Here is a 19,171-nt window from a genome sequence, read left to right on the forward strand (position 1 = left end):
GAGACTCTTGTAATCCCACTCGACGAGATCAAGATCAACGAGAGCCTCAACTTCGTGGAAGAACCTGTACAGATCATGGACCAAGAGGTCAAGCAGACAAAGCAAAACTGCATCCTAATACTGAAGGTTCGCTGGAACGCCAAGCGAGGACCGGAATTCACTTGGGAGCGTGAGGATCAAATAAAACTGAAATATCCTCATCTTTTCATTTAGTTTTCGTAACTATTTGCTTCTTAAACTCTAATATCGGGACGAAATTCCCTCTAACAGGGGGATGATGTGACAACCCGAAATTTCTATCACGGACAGTAGATCAATTCAATCAAAGTTAGACTCGTTTTTCTATCTTTTAGCCCTGTTCGGGGTCTATTTGAGTGTTCTAAACCTGGTATAATCAAGGTAGGAACCTAGGAATGGGTTAACTTGAGTTGTGGGAAGCATATTCGGGCCAAACACTCCAACATGAGGAGTGTGCGGCTGCACACATGAGTGTGTGCCATACACCCGAGTGTGCGGCCGCACACCCAACCCAGCCACACACTCCTACCTATATAAGTCAGCCTTAGTCATTTTTGAACCCTTTTCCCACTCCTTCAAATCTAGAACACGTTTTCTATCAAGTATCATCCAAATCTTCATCTTGTTCTTCATAAAAGTAAGTAATACTTCCTTTGATGTGTTGATACTTGAACTTAACTAGCCTTCTTCCCCACTTTGATCCATGAAAACACGTTTTTTGTGTTAGATCTTCAAGAACACTAAGAACATCAAGAACACCAAGAAAACAAACTAAGTTTTGGACCCCAATCACCCTTTTCAAGCCTCTATAACGTGTTTATACTTGTTATAACGTGTTTTAGGCCAAGAACACTCGAAGATATACCTGAAAACACCATTTCTCATGATCTTCAAGTGTGTACGGCTGCACACACCATGTGCAACCATACACACCCCCTTTTAGGTCCTAAAATGGCAATAAACTCCATATAAGGCTAGAACTTGAAGGGAGAAACCTTCCTAGATTGGTTCTAAAGCCTTCAAATACATTTTGACACACTTCATAGGGAGTGTGCAGGAGCACACACACCGTGGCCGCACACCCTGGCCACACACACACCAATATGGTGTATTTTGACCATACACTCCATTGTATAGCCATACACCCCTTATATACAATCATATATGATTGTAGCACTTCAATATAAGTGTATACTAGTCCGTAAGTTGGTCCCAATTCAATAATTAGTTGTTACAAACACTAATTGTATACATACATACGTCATTATCTAGTTAATAGGATTCATTTGTGCTCAAGTCCTCAATTGACACTCAGCCTCCTAAATCAATCCTACCATCGCATCACTCACTACAGGTGAGTTCATACCCCTTAATTAACCTTTTAAATGCTTTTATATGGGGGGGGGGGGGGGAATACAAGTTGAATATCATAGTTATTATATCAATCATATGTGATTAATAACTATCAAACATATGGATTTACTATACTTTTAAACTCCTTTTCTCATCAAATGACTTCAAACTGCTTATCAAACTATTTTACATGTTGAACTTCCTATCAAACTCACTTTTAATTACCAAACCTTTTCTATTACAACTTTTTAACTTATATATTATTGAAACCATGCCTATTACATATACAAGTATATAAGTAATGATCGAAGGAATTAGGACCGCCAACTCACTTTATTTCCTGTTCCTTGTTTGGTTGTGGACTTAGAGTATCCTGTTGTTTATCCAAGTGTCTTTGGATCCTCAGTTATATACTATGTATATGTGTATAGATATAAAAACTTTTATCTCAGTTCAATACATTCAGTCATACAAAGGATTCTACTAGTAACTATAATAGGTATAGTTAGAGATATACTACTACTACTTCAATGAAACATATAAAGAGTCAGTTCATTCATGAGTCAATACTTACTATGATGAGAAACTATACAACAATACTATTATGAGAAACTATATAACGATACTATGATGAGAAACTATACAACAATACTATCATGAGAAACTATACAACGATACTATGATGAGAAACAAAACATTCACTACACTAGTACATACATTACATATACAAGTATACTATAACATAAATGTGATCCACTATTTCGGAGAATGTCTTCACTACCATGGCCCAATTTGTATCCAAAATATCCTGGAGGGAGAGTGTGAGTTTGCGTATAGATCTATATTGGATTGACTATCCTACACCTTACTGCTAGCTACAGTGGGACCTGCAGGTCTACGGGTGCCAAACTTCATTTCTTTCAACGTCTTACATCGTCGTGTTCATAGTCGATATCATGGTACAATTAATCACATAATAACTTAATATAAATCTTGTTTAAGGTAGTTAGTACAACAATATTTATTACAATACGACACTACAGTACTACATTAATTTACCCTTTACATTTATTTTGTGATTACTTCACTTAAACAATAATGTACAAACTATATTTTGATATTGATAGTTACACTTGGGAAAATTATACACTTTTACTAGGAACAAACCTACATAACATTCGTGCCTTGGTAGAAGGCTACTTTAGTTAGGATTTTCTAGGAGTTACAAACCTTTACAAACATTCACATACTTTTACTACAAACGTTTACAAATTCATACTTCAAACACTATTTCAAACATTTCGATACAAACAATAACACTAAAATACTTATGAACTCATCAGCTTTATTGCTGATAAACTCTTTCAAACTAACTTGTATTCTCAGGTCATCAGTAGATAGGTACCGATGCCAACTTTTGAGAAGATGGAGCGCATACAAGACTCATCTTTTATTTTGATTCATATTTTGGTGTCTTATAAACCACAGAACACACTTGTATTAAAATTATATATTTAATGCAATGGATGATGTTGTTTACTTGTTTACTATTATAACGTGTTGTGATACTATACATGACGTCCTCCGCCCCAAAACGTTTCCGCCGTTCTTAGTTTTAGGATGTGACAAAGACCGCAAAACTTATCTAACAAGTAAGAGAAAGAATATACACTTTTTAGTAGAAGAGTTATGCAGGTCGATGAAGGTTCGATCTTGAGTTTTTATGAGACCTAGTATTACTTAAGGTTTCACCATGGAAAGGTGTGATCAGGTTTTGGAAGACGGGAAAGCTAGGCCCTAGGTATATCGGACCTTTTCGAGTCATTGCTCGAGTAGGCAAGTCCACGTAGCAACTGGATCTGCCAGAAGAGCTTAGTCATATCTATATTACCTTTCACTTCTCCCAATTAAGTAAGGGCATCACGGATGACTCCATAATCATACCTTTAGAATACATTCACGTAGACGAGCATTTGAACTATGTAGAGAAGCTAGTAGAAATTTTGGATAAGAAGACAAAGACCTTGCACAACAATGTAATCAATATAGTGAAGGTTCAGTGGAAACACCGAAACAGACCAGAATGGACTTGGGAGTCAAAAGAAGAGATCAGGAGAATCTACCCAAAGTTATTTAGTTAGATACCGGGGACTAAATCCTTGTAAGTGGGGAGAGTTGTAACACCCCTTTTTACCATAGCTGTAGATTGTAATTATTATAAAATACAAAATAAAAATGTATTACTCTTGAGCCAAAATAATTGTCATAGACACGTAGGAAACATCGATATGATTTACGTATATACATAGAACGTATAAATATGACTTTGTATGAAGAAGTTATGCTTCTTCAAACTTTCGTGATTTAACCGACACGGCTTAGCGTATCCTAAAAAAAAGAATTTTAGATAGGTTTATTATAAGCCGCAACAATCTAAATGAAAGTCATAGTAGTCTTAAAACCAACAGCATGCATATAGAGAACATCCAATCAGATTCATGAGAGGAAGTTATGATTTTTTTCAAGTTTCAGCGCAGTAGTGTGCGACACAAAAACCGAAATCAAGATCGTTTGCTTGTTAGGAAAAATAATCTAATGAGAGTTGAAGATCTCATCAATATGATTTTGTTGATATAAAGACAATTGAGAATCGAATCCGTTTGAAAGATAATGTCAAAAATAGAGATTGTATGAGAGTGATATGAACTTTTAAAGATATGCGATTTTACCCGGGCTAAATACCAGAGGTGGTCACGTGTCCGGACCAAGGGCCACCTTTGTTGACCACACTTTGTAACAACGTCCAAGTGTTTGGGGAACGATATGCAGGTTCTAAAAGCTACCTATAAAATGCCTTTCAGCCGTCATTTCTCCCACACAATTCTCATAATCCCTCTCTCAACTTAAAACTTTGATTTTTGGGGTATTCCTTCGGGATTACAAAGTACTTTAACATTAGCGAGGCTATGGGCATCAAGGCTTGGCTAATTAGAGTACCCGATATCAAACTTCGTCCAACGCAAATATTTTTTTTTCACTATAAATTTTTTATAAGTTAGGCTACACGTAGTAAGTTTTAAGTGTCTAGAATGGTCACGTTGGCCTGACTGATCCATACTTGATAGAATTTTCATCATTTAATGGGATTAGTGATAGGACTAGCCTACACTACCAGATTCCTATAGGAACTAATAAACTATAGTAATATACGTTAATCATCGTAGGAGTGCTACTTGTCAGTCGAATTGTCCGGCTAACTGTTCCCCCCTTGAGAAACTGTCCAGATGAGTTCATCTCTTTATATTGTATACTCTAGTATGTATCCACTGTATGATAGGATATAGTTTCCTGTAGAATGCACTAAATAAATTAGGCTAGATCGTTGCATGTAATGTGTGAATATTGGTTGCTATATTCGTTAATGTATTTCATGGGAGTTGACGACAAACCGCTCGGGCGAACTAGCTTTATGCTAAAGGCTAAGGTGCGGACCAGCTATATGTTGTAAGCAAAATGGGGGTTAACCAACTTTATGTTGAAGGCTAAGGGGCAAACCAACTATATGTTGAAGGCCATTATGTGTGTACATTTTATACGTTGTGGTATGGAATATTTTGATGGAATTCACTAAGTGATATGTGCATATTTAGTTTGTATTAAGTATAGATTTTTATACATTTATTAGCTAAATTATTGCATTTCATGGACAAAAGGTACTTAAAAGTGTTTGAATTGTATTTTCAGTCCAAAAATGAAGCTCGGAAGCAAAAGGAAGCAGGAGAAGCGGTTAGGAACTTAGGAATTAGATAAAGAAGAAAAACACCAAAAATAGCACCTACACAGCGAGTAGGATCGACTACTCGGCAAGTCCAAGTGAAGATAATGACTCGGGAACCTAAATACTTATCGCATAAGGAGATTGCGAGACGGACTCGACGAGTCGCCAGCTAACTCGACAAGTCGATACGCAAATATATAGATAACTTCTCAGATTGAGGAAAAAAACTTCTAGGACGATTCTGGAGTAATTAGTTGTGATTCAGAGGCCAGAGAAACCCTAGAAGACGAAGATAGAAGCTACAATTCAATCCCGAAGGAGATTGGAGGCAAATTTCATCATTATACTTAATCTTTTGTTCTCCACTATGGTTAGACAATTATAATTCCTTTTTATGTTGTTGTTTACTTCAATTATGAGCTAAAACTCTTAACTTCTGTTTGGGGATACAAAATTGAGACTATGGTTTGATTATTGGTAGGATTAATTCAATGTTGCTGATTTATTTGTTATTTTAGCTTGCTAAAGAACCTTGTGTGTGAATGATAATTAATTTTTAGTTAATAGGAAGGTAATTAAATAGCATGAACATCGTTTCATTATCAACCTCATATACCTGGTGACTACTTTGTTATATGTCTAGGATTAATGAACATGAAACTAGAGTTAATAAGAAAATTAAGTAGATTCATGTGCAAGCTTGTGTGATGACCATCAACAAGAAGTTAATTAAAAACCAAATTGATTAACTATTGTGAGTCTAAAGTAATCCGAATAATTAATCTACTGAACTAAATTGAATTAGACAACTAATCACTGTTGAAGTTAGTTTATTTACTAAGGATTAGTGTAGTGAATGCGAACCTAGTCACTTGAATCGATAACCAACAAAAGAATTAATCCATTGCACTATTACCTTGAAATCAACCATATGATCAACTGAGTTGAACTAAACAGAAGTTCCTTCGTATTATTGAATCTAGTTAATTCATTGTTTTTCTAGTTTTTAGATTAAGTAATAGTTAGTAAGTTTCTAGTCTTGTAAAACTAGAGAAAACCCTCTACTTATTAATTAATTTAGAAAGAATAAGTTTTTATTTTTAATTTGTCGTTCCCTATGTTCGATACCCTACTTGCTTGAACTATTCCACAATTGATAGGTACACTGCCTTTGTGTGTTTATTTTACAACTAAAAGTAGGATTAAAACTAAGTGAGTTTACGCACATTAAGTTTTTGGCGCCGTTGCCGGGGAACGATTCTAAAATTAGCATTAAATTATAATTCAATCGATCCTTTGTGTGAGATTTATCTTACACAAAGTTAATTACTATTTAATTTAGTGTATATATATATATATATATATATATATATATATATATATATATCTATATATATAAACCTGATTTACCTTGGGCTCGCCGAATGCATTCGCGCAGACTCGGCGAGTACAACGCTGAATCAGCTTTAATTTAATTTTATTTTTTTTGTTCTTTTTACGCGTTTTCTGTTTTGTTTGCAGTTGTTTCATTACCCGAGGATCTGACACACCTCTGGTCCCCCCTCTTGAAGATCCGGAAACTGCACTAAGAAGGAGCAAAGGCAAAACCATTGGAGAATCCGTTTCTTTAAATAACTCACTACTCAAAAACCTCAAGTGTGTTTTCAGCAAGAAAAGGAGCAACAAATCAGGAGCATCCAGTGCCTCTTTGACAATCAAAGATCCAATTCAAAAAGACACCGAGTACAAGACCGAGGAAGAGGACGAACCCACATACGAGCACGGATCCGAGTTTGAAGATGATTTAGCTACCGCTATGGCTAATATCGATGAAATCCCCATGGGGGAATGGAAGAAGAGGATGCGTGATGACACCGGCCCAGGACTTGTGCAACCCGCAATTCCTGCAACCGTTACTTTCGAGATAAAAGGCCATATTCTCGCTCAACTCAAGGAGATCCCTTTTTATGGGAAAGACCACGAAGACGCCTACAAGCACTTGGATGAAGTAAATGATGTGGCTGACTACTTCAATGTACCAAATGTGCCTCGCGAGACCCAGCTACTTCGCATGCTCCCAAACACGTTTAAAGGTGTTGCGAAGGATTGGCTCAAGTCACCTCCTCCCGGATCGGTCACCACATGGGCCAAGATGAAAGAGGAATTCATAAACCAATTTTGCCTGCCTTCCAAGATAGCTAAGTTGAAGAAAGCCATCGCCAACTTCGAGCAACAACCCGGTGAATCTCTTTATGAAGCTTGGGAAAGCTACTATGATTTGCTTAGAAATTGCCCACATCATGACCTTAATAGCCAACAAGAGGTCTCCATTTTTTATGATGGAGTCAATGTCACCACAAGGCAATTGCTCGATTCACAAGGCCCGCTCACCAGAAAGCCGCCTCCGGAAATCAAGAAGGTAATTGAGGAATTCTCTAAGCATTCTAGAGAATATCACAATCTGAGAAATGAAGTATGTCGGGGAGCAGTGAACTCGGTGAATGATAGCATGGCGGCGGTAATAGCTAAGCTCGATAGTCTAGATAGAAGGATGACAAAAATGGATTAAACAATCCATGTTATTCGAGTTGAATGTTAGAATTGTAGAGGGCCCCACCTCACCAAGGATTGTGATCTAGACGAAAATGGAAATGAGAAGGATCAAGTGTTTTACTCTAGTGGTGATAGATACGACGAAGATTGGAGGAAACCGAAGAAGGAATGGCTCCCATACGAAGAATATAAAAAGGCTAAGGAGGAGAAATACAAGCAGAAGGAGAGGGGATTCTATCAAAAGGAAGAGCCGGTGATGGAAAAGAAAGCCAATTTAGAAGAAATGCTCACTAGATTCATAACCGCATCCAAAAAAAGACACAATGATCATGATGTAGCAATGCAAGAGACCAAAAATATGTTAAGGAATCAGCAGGCATCCATTCTCAACATTGAGAAACAGCTGGGACAGCTTGCACATCAAGTGAATGAAAGAAGACCGAGCCAACTTCCAAGTAACAACGAGAATAATCCAAGAATGGAAAATGTGAGTATGGTAACTTCCAGCTGTGAAAAAAATTTCACACAGGCACAGAGGGTCTCTAGTAGCAAGACAGAGAAGACAGAAGAGTCGGTTCCAGCTAAACCCGACCCGACTCGCCGAGTCCCTCAAATGGACTCGACGAGTCCATGCGTACAAGACAGAACTACCATCCACTTAAATCCATACAATCCCCCTCTGCCATTCCTAATCAAATCCATGTTTATGGAAAAAGTGGAAGCTTATAAAGCCTTTATGAAGCATGTTAAAGACCTCCATGTCAATGTGCCATTTGTAGAGACGATGCTTACAACACCCAAGTACTTCAACTGACTAAAAGGTCTCTTTGCTGCTAGGAAAGACTTGGCTGAAGTCGCAGAAATAATGTTGAGTGAGTTACCTGAAAAGAAGGGCGATCCGGGAAGTATCATAATTCCGTGTCAATTTGGAAACACATTTGTCACTCAATCGTTGACCGATTCCGGTGCAAGCATCAACCTGATGCCTCTTTCTTTCTTCAAGAAACTGAAGTTACCAGAGCCAAGACCGGTAAACATGAAGATCTATTTGGCTGACAAGACGATTATTCATCCAAGAGGAGTTTGCGAGGATCTTCTCATTAAAGTTGACAAGTTCATCTTTCCAGTAGACTTTGTGGTGCTAGATATGGAAGAAGACCCCGAAGTTCCAATTATTTTGGGGAGGCCATTTTTAAACACCGCGTGTGCTTTAATTGATGTATGTGAGTCTACACTTACATTAAGGGTAGGAGACGAGTCAGCAGTATTCAAAGCTATACCAGAAGTCAAGCAAGAAGTAAAAGGGAGAGAAGAGATCTGATTTATCGATTTAGATGATGAGATACTACAAAAAGAACTTGAACTTTTGCAAAAAGAAGACCCAAGCAAGTTTCTGCTACATTCTGGAGAGGATGGAGATGTTAAAAAGGACTTGGAGGAGTTAGAAAAGCTACTGGAAGGATCCGATTCAGAAAAAACTCAAGAAAAGATGGAATACGACCAGACTCGCCGAGTCACTCTATTGGACTCGATGAGTCCAGTCGAATTTGATAACAACTCGGACAACTTCAATCTGCTTGTTGCTAATTCTCTGCATCTTCGGGGCATGTATATTTTTCATAAATCTTTAGAAGAACAAACAGCAGAAGGTGAGACGGATACGAAAGTCCAACACGCCCATATAGAAATTCTTGATGCAATTCCGCTTGTAGATGGGTTAAACATAGAAAAAGAAGAGAAGGCAATGGATAGGAGAGTGGAGGCTGGTCAACCATTCAATACCAAACCTAGAGCACGAACTTTCACAGAATATGAAGTACTTAAGTTTACTGAAAAGGAGGTGAAAGAGATGGATAAAAAGAATGGGGTGAAGAAGAAAAAGAGGAGAAAAGAAGCCCAAGCAGCCGAGGATGATGCTGTAATAAAGAAGATAGATGAATTAAAACAGGCTTATAAAAAGAAGGTTCACGCTTACAAGACAAAGTACAAACCACAAAAGATAAGGTGTAAATTCCCGATGCTAGAAGATGACGAGACGTAGACGGGAAGGAGTCCAGCTAACGACTCCTTAAAAAGAAGTGCTTGGCGGGAGGCAACCCGTTATTTAGTGTTTGCTTTCTTTTACCTTTACTTTTGTTTGCATTTTTTTTCGTTTTTAGAATTTTAATCTTCCAATTCATCGGATATGTCTGCTTGAGAGTGCGTATGGACTAAGTGTGGGGTGAAAAAAAAATTTCTTTTCTAAAAGAAATTACAAGAAGTGTTAAAAATTTTGGATTTTGTTGCAAGAGACTCGTCGAGTCTAACCGTGACTCGACGAGTCCGTATAGATTTCAGAAAAAAAAAAAAAAAAAAACATGCATCGCGACCAGACTCGCTGAGTCTGACCCCGACTCGACGAGTCGGTATTATTCAAAGAAAAATAATAATAATAATAAGACTTACTTTTACAACTGGTTTAACCCTAAAAGAATCGTTTTTTTTTAACAACAACACCCACTCGCCGTGCACCTTTTTCTCCATTCTCTCTCAAGCTTTCATCTTCCTCTTCATTGTTTTTCAACATTTTGCAAGTTTCATCAAAGAAAGGTAGCTAATTTCTTCTTCTTTTCTGTTAAAAGTATGAGTTTAAGAGCATCTATGATGGACATTGCATAGAAAAACCCGATTTTAAAAAATAGTAAATTCTAGGGTTTTTATTCTTCATCGATTATGATGTTTTGCCTGCTTATTCTTGTCTAATACCTTATATACATGTGCCTAGATAAAACCCTTGAAGTCATTTGCAGATTTCATGGTCCAATTTCAGTCAACCTGCCGACTGACTCGTGCAGTTCATGCGACTCGCCGAGTCATACATGGACTCGACGAGTCGAGTCGGGGAAACGTGTGCATGACTGTTTTTAAGTATAATCTATGTTTATGGGTTTTTATATCTTTGTTTTGCAGAAGTATGTTTAACAGGAGGCAGAATTCTAGTGCAAACCAAGAGGACTTTCCTTGGTTGAACTTCCCACGAATAGAGTCCGCTTCAACGATGCGGAAGTGGAAGAAGAAGTTCGCTGACATAAGAAAAAAAGAAGTGTACGTGCCTAACAGCATAGATTGGGATTGGTTACAAAGTGTTCGCTATGAAGAGGAGTTAGCTCCTTATCTTTTGAAGGAGTTTACCCATGAAGGCGAAACGATGATTTGTGACGGGTGGAGCCGGGTCTTTCGAATTCAAGAGCCGGTGTATTTGGAGCTATGCTTAGAGTTCTTCTCCACGGTGTGTTTCATGGGGAGAATGGATTGTTATCACCCAACAAGTTTTAGTTTTTGCCTTGGGGGTGAATTTCATCATTGTTCTATGCTCGACCTTGCTTGTCGATTGGGGATTTATGACCAGCCCTTGGTCTCAACAACTATCTTTCGGGCCTTTTTGGAGCAAACCCACATGGTGTTTCCCGAAGGAGTAACTAGCATGGGTTGGTGGAACACAATTGACAACAAAGTTTATATTCCAAAGTCGGCACAAGAAGGGAGCATTAGATCGCCTACCCACCGCCTTATACATCGTCTCATTTCATCCACTATTAATCAAAGAAAGGATGATGACAAGGTTTCTAACCTTGATGTCTTCTATCTATGGAGCATTATTACACCCGGCATTTTTTGTAACATTCCTTGGTGTTTGGCTTCATATCTATCGGAGGGTGCGGTTAAGGATCGCAAAACTTCTCGTATTAATGGTGGTAAGTTTGTCACCCAGCTAGCCAACTCATTTGGGTTGATGACCCATGGTGCATGGAACTTTATGACGATGATTCCTACACCTCCATTCAATCCAATTCTTTTCTGATGGGTCTGGATTATTGAAGACTATGGTGGTGGTCATTATGCTATCCCACATGATGATCCCGTTGTTGGTCCCGAAGCACCGGGAAGGAGGGTTCGATCGAGACGGGAACGGGATGTGGAGGAAGAGCTGCCGGTGATTCCGGTTGAAAATGAAGAAGTACCAATGGATTGGTACAATGTGGAGATGAGGCGGCTACAGGATCAAATGGCGCGTGGGGTCAACTTCAGCAATCAATCCCACATCCAATTATTCGACCACTTCAACATCCCACATATTGATGGTGGCAATTATCCATATATTCCGCCGTGGGATGACGTGATTAGTGCAAGGAGGAGTGGTGCAGGTGGAAGTGGAGCAGCCGCGGATGATGATGAGGAGGAAGATTAATTTATTTGTGTTTTTATCAAACAATTTTCATTTTTATTGTTATTTGGTGTGTATAAAGTTGTTAAGACTTTTATTATTTTGCTTAATGATTGTTTGCATTAGTCATTTTTAGGATTGGATTAGGAATGCTTGCATAGGAAGGGTTTAAAGTTATAGAGAAAGGGTGTTATAACGAGTGAAAGAGAGTCAAGGAAGTGAAGCGTTAAAGTCAAAGTGTCGAGTCCGGTCCCTAGGGATATGAGCAATTGAGTCTAGAAGTGAGGAGGAGTTTAGAAGAGTTATTAGAGGCTGAAACAATTGCAAAATATACTGTTTTTTCGTCCAGTGGCCTACTCGTCGAGTGCACTAAACTGACTCGACGAGTCGCCTTGTATTTTCGCACATTCTGAGATGGTCGTGCTGGTACTCGACGAGTCCCATATATGACTCGACAAGTCGATCATTTTTATACCAAAAGGACTGCTGATTTGATGCTGCTAAGTGTACCACTTGACCACTTATTCTTCCATACCGATTCTTGAAGAGTTTACACTGTTTTACCTGCATATTTGGAGTTGCCACATGAGATTTTTATGCCCAAGTCATGGATGCGCTGTTTTCATGGCTAAAGTCAATTGAAGTTGGAGCTTGAAAGAAGAGTGTCAACCTATCGACTGCTACCCCAGGGGAGTTTGTTCCAATTCTCTCTATATTTGCATTTTTATTTTTGCATAATATGCAATGAGGGCATTGCATAAAATAAGTGTGGGGTAGGGGTTAGTTACATATTAGAAAATTTAGAATCTTAATTTAGGCTAATTTTAAAAAAAATGTTGCATACCAAAAATATGACTTAGGGATTTAATTTAGAGAATTTTGGTAAAAGAAAATTAGGATTCCATGTTAGAATTATGTTGATAATTGCATGAAAACCCAAATGTTTAGTTGAGCCTATATACGTTCTAGTGTATTTGTGGCTTCCTTATTCCAGTGAAATCATGAGACAAAAACACGACCTTGCTCAGCCTGAGGGATGCAATACGTTTAGCAGCCTAAACCTGAAATGTATCCAGGAAAATTGTTATCGTTAGCCAATAAAGGTTGAGATTGAGCGCCCCTGCTTAAGCGTGTAGGGATTTGAGTGAAAAAAGTGAGGAATACATGTAAAAAAAAGAGAGAGAGAATTACAAGAAAAGTTGTAAGAATTTTGGAGCAAATAAAGTGAAGATCTAAAGATCAAAATTCTAAGAAATCCAAAAAGTTGAAGATACCAAAAATCAATCAATACAAGGTGGTGAATTCAAAGAGATCAAAGATCAAATTATCAAGGAAGTGAAGAATTCAAAAGAGCTCCATAGTGGTATCGAAAAAGTTGTAATTCTAGATTATGTATGCTTGGGTTGCTCAATTAAAAATACCTTCAGGGTAAGAGGTTTTCTGATGATGGATTCGGAGGGTTGCATAAAATGAGCATAGTTCGGGGTGAGTGGGCGAATGTTTATGAGGATTGTGAGTATTTGGAGTATGGGGGGTCCTTAGGAAAAATTTTAGACACAAATGCATGCGTTGCGGTCTTGGCATAATGGCTGGGTTAGATTGGAGTTGTCATACATAATTCTAATGTTTTAAAATTCAGTTTTGCTTGGGGGCAAGCAAAAGTCAAGTGTGAGGTATTTTGATATGTGCATATTTAGTTTGTATTAAGTATAGATTTTTATTCATTTATTAGCTAAATTATTGCATTTCATGGACAAAAGGTACTTAAAAGTGTTTGAATTGTATTTTCAGTCCAAAAATGAAGCTCGGAAGCAAAAGGAAGCAGGAGAAGCGGTTAGGAGCTCGGGAATTGGATAAAGAAGAAAAACACCAAAAATAGCACCTACTCGGCGAGTAGGATCGACTACTCGGCGAGTCCAAGTGAAGATAATGACTCGGGAACCCAGATGCTTATCGCATACAGAGATTGTGAGACGGACTCGACGAGTCGATACGCAAATATATAGATAACTTCTCATATCGAGGAAAAAAACTTCTGGGACAATTTTGGAGTAATTAGTTGCGATTCATAGGCCAGAGAAACCCTAGAAGATGAAGATAGAAGCTACAATTCAATCCCGAAGGAGATTTGAGGCAAATTTCATCATTATACTTAATCTTTTGTTCTCCACTGTGGTTAGACAATTAGAATTCGTTTTTATGTTGTTATTTACTTCAATCATGAGCTAAAACTCTTAACTTCTGTTTGGGGATACAAAATTGAGACTATGGTTTGATTATTGGTAGGATTAATTCAATGTTGGTGATTTATTTGTTATTTTAGCTTGCTAAAGAACCTTGTGTGTGAATAATAATTAATTTTCTGTTAATAGGAAGGTAATTAAATAGCATGGACATCGTTTGATTATCAACCTCATATACCTAGTGACTACTTTGTTATATGTCTAGGATTAATGACCATGAAACTAGAGTTAATAAGAAAATTAAGTAAATTCATGTGCAAGCTTGTGTGATGACCATCAACAAGAAGTTAATTAAAAACCAAATTGATTAACTATTGTGAGTCTAAAGTAATCCGAATAATTAATCTAGTGAACTAAATTGAATTAGACAACTGATCACTGTTTAAGTTAGTTTATTTACTAAGGATTAGTGTAGTGAATGCGAACCTAGTCACTTGAATCGGTAACCAACAAAAGAATTAATCCATTGCACTATTACCTTGAAATCAACCATAGGATCAATTGAGTTGAACTAAACAGAAGTTCCTTCGTATTATTGAATCTAGTTAAATCTTTGTTTTTCTAGTTTTTAGATTAAGTAATAGTTAGTAAGTTTCTAGTCTTGTAAAACTAGAGAAAACCCTCTACTTATTAATTAATTTAGATAGAATTATTTTTTATTTTTAATTTTCCGTTCCCTGTGTTCGATACCCTACTTGCTTGAACTATTCCACAATTGATAGGTACACTGCCTTTGTGTGTTTATTTTACAACTAAACGTAGGATTAAAACTAAGTGAGTTTGCGCACATCACTAAGCCTCGGCTTACAATTGTTGAATAAGTATTTTACATGTTGTTCAACTAACCGTGGGAAGGCTCACACATTACTATATTTGCATTGAAGCATCAATAAAGTTTTATAGATTTCTGTTGAAACACTCTTTTATAATTAACTATGTAATAACTGTATGTTGTTGTAAATCATATATTTTAATAAATAAAACAAAAAAAATCCTTGATTTTTAGGGACGTAACAAAATCATCCAATACAGTCTAACAGAAAGTTGTAGATCTCGTCGACAGCTACATGCTAATATAAAGACCATCAAAAATAGCATTTATGAGAAGAAGATACGATTTTTTGAAGATTTCCCAGCAGCACCACGTACAGGAAGCTTGGCGCATGTGTCCAGAAGGGGTCTATGACTTACCAGTCTTAGCATGCCATGTGTCACAAAGCAAGATCATTGACGTGTCTGTAGCGCGCGACACACACCTCTAAAGGCGCATCACGCCTATTCATAAATCTGCCTTTATAAACCCCTTCATCCCTCATTCATTTCCACACACATTCCTTAAACTTCTTGAGCTTAAATTTAAGTTCTTTATTTGGGATTTTAGACTCTTTTAGCTTAGCGAAGCTTTGGGTATCTACGCTCGACTGGTGGAAGATCTCAAGTCAGAGTTCCGCTAGTGTAATTTCTGAATTTTCGCTTGAAAATCTCTATAAGCTAAGTTGCACTAATTTTAATTCAAGTGTAACTTATATTTCTATTCATAGTCATTGTTATGAATTTATAAATAATATTTATTAGTGATTCAAAGGCATAATACTGATTGATCTACTTACAGGAGTGATGTCTAGGGTGGATTTAGTGGGGTGTTTAAATTGATATTTCCAAATAGTATACTTTGTATATCAAAAGGAACCAACCTACGATATGATCCTACCTTGTTGTTCCTTACTTGATAGATCTTGATGTATACATTGGGATTAGTGAGGAATCTATACTATCATTAGTCACAAGGAACATTAGACTAAGACTCGGTATTAGTCATGCATAGGTCATATTAAAGGAAAATTTAAGGTGTTAGGCAAAGCTCTGATCAAATAACCAGCCATCCACTTTTAAGAAGTGAATGCACAGTTACCTTCATTTTACACACACACACACATACACACACACACACACACACACACACACACACATATATATATATATATATATATATATATATATATGAAGTATTTAGATAATTAAATACTATATGTGCTTAGTATCTATTTTATGTGACATGATCTTACTTGATCTAATTAGATATGTATTTTCATATAATATATATATATATATATATATATATATATATATATATATATATATATATTGAATTGTATAATCAAACAAATTCAATAGAAAAATGAATGCTAATAAACCTAGTACGAGCATCATGCTTAATCTATGACAATGGTTTATTAATCAGATCAGTTGGATTGTCTTCTAATCAGTTTGAAGCCTAGACAAACGATTTTTTAGGCGATTTTTGCATGTTTTCATAAATTTCTAATGATATGAAGGTTGTGTATCATCTCATACATTTAGTTTAGTAAGATTTAGCTATTTAATGTCTCTTTTGACGTTCTAAATTCATTTTTAACCATGTATGGCTACACCCTTGCTCTCATTTCTGCAAAGATCAATATTTTTCATGTAATCAATCATTAGACTTGGTATTTAATTTGTGCTTATGTCTAGTAATTTCATTTTTGCACTTAATGAAAGTTTGATTTTAATTCTTTTTAGTCTGATCACCTAATTAGGTTTTAATCATTCTAGATAATCTTTTAATAGAATCTGTAATTGTTCTAATAATTTGTTAATAAGTATCAAATATCAAATTGGTTCCGTATTTGGATTTAACTCTAATACAAACTAAAATTCCAAATTTTTTACGCTTCCGAGCTTGTAAGAAGTATTGAATATTGCTGGAAATTTTACACATATCGTAATGTTGTTTTTCTAAATTTAATTAAGAGCTTGTTTAATTAGATCGGTAAAAAATTTGGGTTAATTGAAGAGCTTGCTTTAATTGACTAATTAGGTAAAAGAGAATGTACTAAAGCTTATTGGTTATTCTTAGTACCAGCTTAGATAGAACGAAATCTAAAATAACCTGGTCAACATTGATTGGACTTTGCAGCAGAACTAAATTCATTTTTATTACCAAAATTTATTTAGTTATTTTCACTAGTTTTTTTTTAATTAATAAACAACCCCCCCCCCCCCCCCCCCCCCCTTTATTAATTTTCTTTTTTTGACTATTATGTGCCTTAGACAAAGAGACATTGCCAATTAGGTTGTGTCATTGTGGATTCGACCCTGCTTCCCTATGCTATCCTTTAGTGCATTCGGGTAGTATTAAATTTTATTTTGTTAAGACACATGCGGCAACGTTTTAACAACCATATTAAGAGACTTGGGCTATGCAAAACATTCTGGTTGAGCCATGTAAACATCCTTAGTCAGATTCTCATTAAGGAAAGTAATTTTTACATCCATTTTTCATACTTCATAGTAATAAAATGTGGCTATGGAAAATAGTATCCTAATAGAGTTAATCATAGCTACTGGTGAGAATGTTTCTTCATAATCAATTCCTTAAGCATGAGTATAACCTTACACAACAAATCGAGCTTTATAAGTTTGTACATTTATATCCATGTCGGTCTTCTTCTTGAAGACTCATCTACATCTAATGGTTTTAAGACCAGGTGTAAGATCAACTAGGTTCCAAACTTAGTTATCGTAAATGGAGTGCATCTCGCTGTTTGTTTCCTTATTCCATTTTATAGCCTTTAGGCTCGTTATGGCTTCCTAATAGTTGTGCGGCTCATTATCGCATAAAAGTTTATCATCCTATGAAGTAATATGGAATCCATAAAACTTTGGTTGACGACATTCTCTATCAAATCCACGAGGTAGTGGTAGAAGTAAATTAGCAAATCAGATTCCTCAATAGGTTGTTCAACCTCTTGTTATGGTCTAGTGTCAACTTCAGGCTTTTTATTGGTTGTTTCTTGAAACAGCGTTCAAACAACAAATTGAATAAAAATGCATATGAAGAAATGGCAATTAAGGCTTTGCGGAAAAATTAGTTTATGAAAATGCGTTCAAACGAAAAATCGAATAAAAAATGATTTTGTTAATGCTTTAAAGCTTTCACGTTAAGGGCCTAAGAATTGGAGTTGAAGAATATGCTATCAAGTATTAACATGATCATATATTCTTAGATTGTAATGTTTCATCTTTCCTCCATTCTAGTTATGTCGATGTGATAGTGTATATCCAATAACATACTACCATGTAATCTAGTTCAACCAAAAATTCCAAATTTTCACAATATTTAAACAAAATTGAAAATTTGATAGTTACTTTTTATAATTTTGAAAGATCCAGATGAAATAAATAATATTGAAAATTGGTTACTAGCTAGTAACGTTCGTTATCCATTTTGATGTTTGATTTTTAAAGAAGGAAACTCATGTAAACATTGTAAATCAAATAATTGATTTTATAATTTATTCACAACAATGAAGTTAAGTGATTAAACCTCTTAATAGTTACATCTGTCCAGATTTAAACAATACTTTATTCACAATTTTGTTGGTGATTTTATTCGCTAATAGTATTTTAAGTGTAATGGATTACTTTGTTGATTAAAAACAATCTCATTAACATTAAACAAGTAATGGTGGTGCGGATTGCACATTTGTGTTAAATTTGTTCAAGATTCAAAGTATTTTGTTATTTAGGGGTGAAGCCCTGAACAAATAGGGGCATCGCCTCTGGAAGCGAGGTCCAAGGGAGCCCTGGCAGGGTCCGAGGGGCAATGCTCAATGCTCTTTGCTGTGGTCGAGCTGACATTTATATTTCATTAGAAATCCGAAATTTGAAAATTTGACCCGTTTTAACTTTGTCTAAACTCTTATTGAAACCCGGTTTTGTGACAGTTTATGACTGTTGGTAACTGTCTTGTGACAGTTTACAGACATAAAACTGTTTTGTGATAGTTTTCAGACAAAGATATACATAAACATTTTTTGGTCATATTTTCTAGTGAACACACGAAAATCATATCTTCTCATTCTCTGTTCTTGCATATCATTTTTTAAGTCATATACAATTGTTGATTTCGAGAATACCTCTAAAATATTTTAATTTGAAAATGTGATTAGCATTCTTAGAGTTCCAAGTCATATCATA

General features: G+C 36.2%; 1 protein-coding gene and 1 non-coding gene across 2 annotated transcripts; one reads left to right on the plus strand and one right to left on the minus strand.

Annotated features, from left to right (window-relative positions):
- Positions 1-7,349: 7,349 nt before the first annotated feature.
- On the minus strand, positions 7,350-7,456 carry LOC144999180 (small nucleolar RNA R71). The gene has a single exon (XR_013660701.1). It is a non-coding gene; the product is annotated as a small nucleolar RNA R71 (small nucleolar RNA).
- A 1,111-nt stretch (positions 7,457-8,567) lies between these two features.
- Positions 8,568-9,023, plus strand: LOC145046747 (uncharacterized). Its single transcript, XM_078995019.1, has one exon. The coding sequence runs from the start codon at positions 8,568-8,570 to the stop codon at positions 9,021-9,023; it is 456 nt and encodes a 151-aa protein (XP_078851145.1).
- Positions 9,024-19,171: the final 10,148 nt, after the last annotated feature.

Source organism: Lactuca saligna, chromosome 5 (assembly GCF_052625555.1).
Source record: "Lactuca saligna cultivar CGN05327 chromosome 5, ASM5262555v1, whole genome shotgun sequence".
Lineage (NCBI taxonomy): Eukaryota > Viridiplantae > Streptophyta > Magnoliopsida > Asterales > Asteraceae > Lactuca > Lactuca saligna.